The sequence below is a fragment of the Lathyrus oleraceus genome, chromosome 3, assembly GCF_024323335.1.
Source record: "Lathyrus oleraceus cultivar Zhongwan6 chromosome 3, CAAS_Psat_ZW6_1.0, whole genome shotgun sequence".
NCBI lineage: Eukaryota > Viridiplantae > Streptophyta > Magnoliopsida > Fabales > Fabaceae > Lathyrus > Lathyrus oleraceus.
Window position 1 is genome coordinate 264781668 of NC_066581.1, and position 8876 is coordinate 264790543.

Below are 8876 nucleotides of genomic sequence, written 5' to 3' on the forward strand. Positions count from 1 at the left end.
TGAATTTAGTGTGGAGCGCAAATGTTCCTTCTAATATTCAAGTGTTTGGATGGAGGTTGTTTGGTTATAGGCTTCAAACGAAGGACGAGTTGGAAAAGTGAGACGTTATTTCAAGACCGCATAATTTGGTTTGTCCGTTATGTTTTGGTTTGGAGGAGACTCATGTTCATTTGTTTATTGATTGTATATTGGTTGTTGAGGTGTGGTCTTCTATTTTGAATTAGATAGAGATAAATCCTATTAGTTTGACCTTTTTTATTTATGCTCATCTTTTGTTGTTTGAGTCTCTGCTGAAGAGGAAGGCAAAGAAAAAGCAGAAGATTTTGATTTGACTTTCTGTTGTGAGGGCTATTTGATTAGTTAGAAATGACATCTTGTAAAGATGAGGTAAAAGGGAGTAAGGATATTGTGTTTGTTGTGAAATCCTTAGCTTGGGATTTGACTTAATGCTAGATTTTTGGGTCAATTTACTCTTTCTAAAGCCACTTGGATGTTAAATTTGTAAGACACCTTTTGTAGTTCGTTCTTATTCCCCCTTTATAATCGGGTTTATAACCGGATTAAGTACTCCTTATGCTCGCTTTATTGCCATCTTCTTTCTTATAAAGAAATAATATTTCATATTTATAAGATAAGACTCTTATTATCTTTAGTAAAACAATTTTTAACTAAACATTTAGTATTCAATAACTTATTTCTCTTTTTGGGAAGTGTTGTATTATGCTACTTCTTAAAATTTAAAGAAAAATAATTTGACAAGAGACCGCTTCCTTTTTTTTCCTCTATGAATAATGGTTTTAACTTATGATCATTTATATCAAAAAAGATAATCTTTTATTATTTTTAGTAAAACAATAAATTCATAAAAAATATTTAAAAAATGTGATATAATTTTATTCAATAGGAAAAAATATAATATTTATTAAAACGTTTTTTTATAGAAATTAAAAACTTAGGTTGGACTGTCATTATTTTCAATAATACAATTTTCGTTTCTATTTTATTTTATATGCTTTTAATGCACCAAACGAACCATTAAACTTGTATAAATAGCTTAGCTTTGAGAAACAGAAATGAGAAACCAAAACGAGTCAAGTATGGAGATGAACAACAATAGAGAGAGTATTAACAGAAATGAAGCAAGAGTTCACACTGTTATTGAGCTTGGTGGTTTTGACAGAGAGAGTAGTGAAAAACAAGAAAAGAAAACTCTTAGAAATTCTTTATCTTCGAGACAAATGAAGTCGCTCGTTGCTCTTTGTGATACTCTCTTACCTTCGATCAATGACAGGATCGATGTTGCTTCCTCGGATGAATCTGTAAACAATTTCTATGGTACTTCGGCTTCCATGGCTGGCACACATGAACATGTAGGATCATTGCAACTTTTTGTTCTTCTCTCTTTTTGTTCTTCTTATTTTGATAATTTATTCAAGATCATGCAATTAATCCCTTAATTATTGTCTTTGCATGAAATCATCATTTGTCAAATTTTACTTTGAATGGCAAAACAAAAAATTAGTTAGATGTTTGCAATATTTCAGGTAAGTAAAGATTAGCTGTTTTGTATTAATTTCAAATGTGAGAATAGTTTTTATGGTGAACATTATAACTCAACCAATTTTGATTTTTATATTCTTAATTAAGAAGTAATGAGTCTCTTTCTTGGTATTGTTATTCCCCTTTCTTTCTCTATATTCACTTGAATGCTGAAAACTGATTGATCACCACATTAATTGTCTGTACACTATAGCAAGTTTATTATTCACTCCATCTCAAAATTGAGGTGGTTTTATTATTTTTATTTTCTATCAAAACAACACATATTTTATAAATACATGGTATTAATTAATTATATATATATATATATATATATATATATATATATATATATATATATATATATATATATATATATATATATATATATATTTTTTTTTTTTTTTTCCGAATTACACTCTTGATGTGATTAAAAGAATTTAATCAGTTATTTACTTCTTTATATTGAAAATAAAAATTTATAAACATTTTATGATAAACATAAAAATATATACATTTTGATACATATATACATGAATTAAATATCATTTTAATTTAGGTACAAAAAACCTTTTTTTAAGAAGGGTCTGAAACCTTAAACCAGTGGGTCACCCATTGAATTTTATGCTGGAAATCCAATGTTCAGTCTCTGTTATTCACATTCCACCCCCACAAAATTTAATACTATATATATATATATATATATATATATTATTTACTATGTGTGGTTAATTTTTTGGTTTAATAAATTTGTAGTTAGGAGTTTTGCTGAGTGAGAAACTGGATCACCCAAGTACATGGTTATTTATGTTATCATTATGGCTACTTTCTACATGGTTTGGCACATTGATATTGTGTGGTGCTGCATGTCTGTCAACAAATTTTCCGTTCTTCCATAGCTACCCTCACTTGTCGCTGGAGAAACGCGAAAAAATATTGCAGGGTTGGTCTCAAAGTTACTTTCGAGTCCTTAGGATGCTTTTCAGAACCATAAAGCTTCTCACTCTCTTTGTCTTTTTTACTCAGGTAAATTATATTGCTACTTCCTTGTTAACTGCATTGAATGCTTTCAGTTTCTTACACTTTATACATGGTTTGGCACATTGATAATAAGTGTTGCCACTGTTATGTTCTGTACTACTGAATTATTACTATGCAGTACATGATTTTTGAACACTCTTGAAAAAATAATACTCTGAGGCTTTCTGATTCCACAAAATTATGAGACTGGATTGGTATTTGGGTTCAAATTAATGTATGGACCCTACATTTTGCTACCTATTTGTTATTCTGGTACAATTTCCAAAGAGGTAGTACTAAAAAGAACAAACATTAGTTTGTACATGCATAATGCATTACAAATTTGTATACTTACTCTCATAACTTCTTAGTGTGGCACAAATTTTTCAAAAGCCTGTTTTCAGTGAGGATAGGACAATCCAATAAAATTAGTACTCTCTCTGGAATGAGAAGTTGATGTGTTTGGTTTTAATTTTTAACCAGATTCGTTTCAAAGTATGTCTTTATTATTGCTTGGGACCGCGTACTCATTATGCAAGAACTCTTTCATTTTCAGATAGATGAAGAAGAAAACAACCTATCATGGAAGGCAATTGGATATAGTGGACCTGATCCGGAGTTCAAAGTGCAGAAGAAGAAGAAAAACATTTTACATAAAACATCGAAAAAAGAAGAAAATGGTGAAAATGATGACAAAGATGAAGAGGCTTTTGGACCTCTTTACAAAGGTCTTGTCCATATGAACAATCCGCGTGACATTGTTACAGATTCTCTAAGACGGATTGGATTCCCTGTATCCGTCGCTCCGTCAGAGAATAAAGCTTCTACGATCTCGTCTCCTTCTCTAGTTATTCAATGTGATGCAGTAGTTGTTGGTTCTGGATCCGGAGGCGGGGTGATAGCCGGAGTACTAGCAAAAAGTGGTTACAAAGTGTTGGTATTGGAGAAAGGAAACTATTTTGCTAGGAACAATCTTTCCCTTCTTGAAGGACAAGCACTGGAACAAATGTACCTCTCAAATGGTTGGGTAGCAACGGACGATATGTCTATACTAATACTGGCAGGTTCGACAGTTGGTGGAGGGTCTGCAATCAACTGGTCAGCCAGCATCAAAACCCCTCACCATGTACGCAAGGAATGGTGCGATCGCCACGAGCTAGAATTGTTTCAAAGTAGATTATACAAAGAAGCACTGGATGTTGTGTGTGAGAAAATGGGAGTCCAATCTGATATTGTTGAGGAAGGATTTAATAACGCGGTGCTGAGAAAAGGGTGTCATGAAATGGGGTATCCTGTTAGTACTATTCCAAGGAATGCTCCACCTGATCACTACTGTGGTTGGTGTTGCTTGGGATGCAAGGATGGAAAGAAGAAGGGTACATTAGAAACATGGCTTGTCGACATGGTAAAATCGGGTAATGGAGCGATTTTACCTGGTTGCGAGGCTATACAAATCTTGCACGGAGAAAAGAAAGGAAGAGACAGGAAAAAAGCGAAAGGAGTCGCGTTTGAAATTGAGTACAATGGTAAAAAAGAAATATGTGTGGTGGAATCGAAGGTCACGATTGTTGCATGTGGAGCACTCCGTACTCCACCCTTACTCAAGAGAAGTGGTTTGAAAAACGAAAACATTGGGAGAAACTTACATCTTCATCCCGTGACAATGGCTTGGGGCTATTTCCCCGATTCACCTTCTTCGCCCGAGTTGTGGCCAGAGGAACATAAGAAAAGCTATGAAGGAGGGATTATGACAGCAATGTCTACCGTTGTTGCAGACGTTGAGAGAACTGGATACGGGGCAGTGATCCAAACGCCTTCATTGCATCCGGGCTTATTCTCACTTCTAATGCCATGGAATTCTGGATTGGATATAAAAGATCGAATGCGCAAGTTTTCAAGAACAGCCCATGTATTCGCACTGGCAAGGGATCAAGGATCAGGAACTGTTGATTCACATAACTGCATAAGCTATCAGATAAAAGATATAGACAAAGACAATTTAAACCAAGGTATTGAGAAGGTGCTGAGAATTCTGGCAGCAGCCGGAGCTGAAGAAATCGGGACACACCATAACAAGGGAAGAAGCCTAAATGTTAAGAAAGTGAGCTATAATGAATTCGAGAAATTCGTGAAGGAAGAAAGTTCAAGGCCATTAACCGACCTTTCGACACCAATATGCTCGGCACATCAGATGGGGAGCTGTCGTATGGGCGTTAATCCGAAGAAATCGGTTGTGAACCAGATGGGGGAAACATGGGAAGTTGAGGGTCTTTATCTTGCAGATACAAGTGTGTTTCCCACAGCTTTGGGTGTGAATCCAATGGTCACTGTTCAGGCTATTGCATATTGCACAGCACAACATGTTCTTGGAGTTCTTAAAATGAAAAAATGAAGTGGGAAAATAAATAAAAAATTTCAAGTTGCAATAACTTTAATATAGATTTTACGGAATTCATAAAAGTACTAGGCTAATAGAATCGGTCTAGTTAGTAGTTCGCATATCGTTATAAATTTTTGTATTTTTGTTATGGTTACTAAATAACTGGTGTTTGGAAATTCGCTGGAGAAAGATCAAATAGTTTGAGCTATCTCTAGAGAATTTTCAAAGACTAAATGTAATTGCTCACAATATACTTTTATTATTGATGTTTCAACTATAACATGTGTCTTTGATCATTAACTTTCATCTTAGATATAGTGCAGATTTTGTAAGCATAACTGGTATATCAGAAAGGAATATCTATACATTCCTAGCAAAACGGAACTATCTATTCATGCACAAAGTTCCATTGGTACAGTAATTAAAGGAGTGAATTTGAATAAGTGATGGAGTGAAAGTAGAAACGAACCATGGAAATGAAGAACGAGTGGCTTCTGCATATGTGAAAATCCTAGATAAATTATCGACGAAACTTGCGCTGGAAATTTCTTAGAAGAAACACTCGCTTAAACCAAAACATATCACTCTATTAATTTTAAAAATGTTTTTTTTAATGATTTCTTTTGAAAGTGTTAACAGATATTAAAAATAAAGTTTAATTTATCTTTTAATTTTTTTAATTGCTTTATTATTTCGTTTTATTCCTTAATTAATAAACGTTATATAATATAATAGTTATTTAAAAAATAGATTTTTTTTAAATAATCAACTATTTCAAAAATAATTCTAACATAACAAATTTTTCAATTTTTTTTTCTTCAAATTAATCACATTTAAAAGAGGATGCACCAGATGAACCTGCGCATCCCTTAAATATCAAGAGGATGCGCTCAAGGCATTGACGTCTGCATTGGCTCCTCATGAGGAGGCGCCAATGCTCTTGGCACATGCATTGTCCCTCATGAGGAGACGTCAATGCCTCTGGCGCATGCATGGTGCTTTAAGTGGAAGCGCCAATGCCTCTAGCGCCTGCATGTTGTTGACATGTTGGGCGCCTAGCCTCTTGGCGCATGCATTTTATGCCTCCTCTATATAAATACCACGTCTTGGATGCAATATTTTTCACACAAAATCATGCCCTACTACCATATTTTCTCTCATTCAACTCCACTCTCCTTCAAGTTTTTGTGTTTTAACCATGTCTGCATACATTCAGAAGCGAAATGTCGATGTAAGACTTTCCACCGTCACGGCTCCGATAAAGATTCGTCTCTGGAACACAGATACGTTTGAACGTCTTAATTGGACGTTGAATTGTTGGTTAAATGGAGAAATTGGAGATGGTAAAAGGATTAGAAGAATATAATGTCTTGTGTCCACGTTCAACCAAAATGGAGAAGTGCGCGAATGAGTGAATATTAAGACCGACCAAGACACTCGTAGGATGATGGATTACATGTTCAAAATTGTTTTGATGGTTGTAATCACATAGTTCTTGTATTCTAGTTGTTTTAATTGTTTGTGTGTTCAAAATTGTTTTAATATGAAATAAATTTAGTTTTTCATATATTGCAACAGAGGTACATGTGAATTAATCTGGTTGTTCTCGTTCCAACACTAGGATAGTTATTACGACTGTGACCTGGCTAACGGCATGAACCACATAATCTAACAATTTTGTTCGCCGTATCCATTTCGGTTCGAATGCGGGTGTTGTTTGGGTGACCCTTTTTCTTCCTTCGCATAACTTCGTTGTGCCAGACGATGTTCCCTTGATATTCTGGCCAGTAATCCTCTTTTGCCACTACGGAAAAACTAATTTTATAAACATTTGATAGGCTGGTGACTCTGTAAACTTCAGATAGCAATCCCTTCGAACCTTTGAGCATGCCGCAATGACATGGGAGCAAGGCATACGAAAGGCTTGGAACTTTCCGCAGTCACATCAACCTCTATCTAGTTCGACTCTGTATTGTCCCATCGGCATGCCCTCATTGTGATCCATGGACTCGACAACACTATACCAACCTTTAGAGCGGCCAAACACCGCGACTACATGTGTGTTTGCTTTGGCAGCTTCATGTCTAATGAATTTCATTGAAGCATCACTGAACAACGGCACAGATTGCAACACTGAACTCCATTTGAAACGTCTTCTCTCAAATAGCGCCCATAGCCTGAAATATGTTGTCTGCACCAAAGCGGTTATAAGTAGGTTACAGATGCCTTTAAAGACAGAGTTCATTGATTCCACAAGATTTGTTGTCATGTGGCCCCAACATTGACCATTATTGTATGCCCTACTCCACTTCTCCAATGAAATACTATTGATCCACTTCTCCAATGGAATCTCACAAGAGAATCTCTGCCTTAATAGTCCAAACAGGTGTCCATTTCCTAGGCGCATAAAGCAACATAGGCACCAAGAGGAAGGGCGCCCTTTCTATACAAGTACTCCTAGGCGCCAAGAGGAAGGACGTCTCTTCTTGCATGTGACTATTCACATGCAGGCGCCAAGAGCAAGGGCGCCTCTTCCTTGCATGTGAATATTCACATGTATGCGCCTAAGACTATGGCTACTCTACTTTTGTCATTGCATGCAACCAATCACATGCTTCGTAGGTTGCAAACCTAGTAAGACTCCCTCATCTATAAATAGGTTTCAAATCACAATATCAAATCATCTCTAACACTAATCATCTATACTCTTTCTTTACCACACTATTTCTCTGCCACACTCAAGCTCTGCAACATCAAATTATGTCTTTGTTGACTATGGGTGATGAACACAGAGGAACACTCGAGAATATCTTGACATTTGTATGTTATCACTCTCTTTTTACTTATTCCATTTTAAAGTCGTATACCTTTGTTATCTATGTTTGTACTATATATTACTTATTCTTATTGTATTTCTTACTTATGTGTTATTAGGATCCAAAGCGTTTTCGATGTCGTGTACATGAATATGTACCCCACGATCCTTTGATAGAATCATATATTAGAGGATGCGGATTTGGAAATCTCCTCAACATTGTCTCGTACTCGGTGGACTACAAGTTCATTTTTGCTTTGTTGGAGAGGTGGAAACCCGAGACCCACACGTTTCACCTTCCTATCGATGAGTGTATCGTCACACTTGAGGACGTATACATGTTGTTGGGTCTCCGTATAGATGGAAATGCCATGAATGGTAGAGTTAACCAAGACAACTCTATCTGCAATGAATTATTGGGTGCCCCTTTGTGCGACGACCAAATTGAGGGAGAGTTGTAACACCCCGATAATAATATGGTAATTATTTAAATTAAGTTAATAATATATTTATTAATTTAATTAGATAATTGGATTATTATTATTATTATTTTGGAATTATTGAATTATTATTTTATTAGGATAATAAAATAAATTGGAAAATATATAAGTGTGAAATAAAGAAAAAGAGCCCAATTGGTAAAGAAAAGGTTTTCACGTGAAACAGAGAAGCGATTGAGAAAGAGGAGAAAGGGCAAAGAGGCAGAGCAAGAGGAAGAAGATTGGAGAATAGAAGAGCTTGGAGCTTAGAGATTGCCGGATTAACTCAGGTAAGGGGGGTTTATCGTCGTTTAATGGGTATTATGGGTTAGCATGTAATGGGTAGTGATAAACCGTTGAATTGACCCTAATTGGGATTGTGAATGCTGAAAATGATGTTGGATAAACTGTGTTAAAAACTGTAATTGAATCGATAATGGTGTGTGTCGTAATTTACTGGACGTATAGCTTTTTACGGAATTGGAATCGGAGGTCCGGAAGTCCTCTAACGGCGGAAAATGCGGAGAATTCTGCATTCTGCTTTGTGTTAGCGCAGGAACTGCTGTTTTGTCTGCGTTAACCGGTTAACCCAGGGTGTTAACCGGTTAACACTGTTACGAATTGAGAATTAGTGCTGTTTTGC

General features: G+C 35.6%; 1 protein-coding gene across 1 annotated transcript; it reads left to right on the forward strand.

Moving 5' to 3' along the window:
• The first annotated feature begins 1076 nt into the window (after positions 1-1076).
• On the forward strand, positions 1077-5180 carry LOC127126835 (long-chain-alcohol oxidase FAO4A). Its single transcript, XM_051055844.1, has 3 exons — positions 1077-1370; positions 2296-2565; positions 3116-5180. The coding sequence occupies exons 1-3, from the start codon at positions 1098-1100 to the stop codon at positions 4949-4951; spliced, it is 2379 nt and encodes a 792-aa protein (XP_050911801.1). The 5' UTR covers positions 1077-1097; the 3' UTR covers positions 4952-5180.
• The last annotated feature ends 3696 nt before the right edge of the window (positions 5181-8876 follow it).

Bases quoted from the DNA above. Each gene is read 5' to 3' on its own strand.
- LOC127126835 (XM_051055844.1), top strand. From the start codon at position 1,098: ATGGAGATGAACAACAATAGAGAGAGTATTAACAGAAATGAAGCAAGA. The intron at 1,371-2,295 runs GTAGGATCATTG...ATAAATTTGTAG, and splicing joins TGGCTGGCACACATGAACAT to TTAGGAGTTTTGCTGAGTGA. The intron at 2,566-3,115 runs GTAAATTATATT...TTTCATTTTCAG, and splicing joins TCTTTGTCTTTTTTACTCAG to ATAGATGAAGAAGAAAACAA.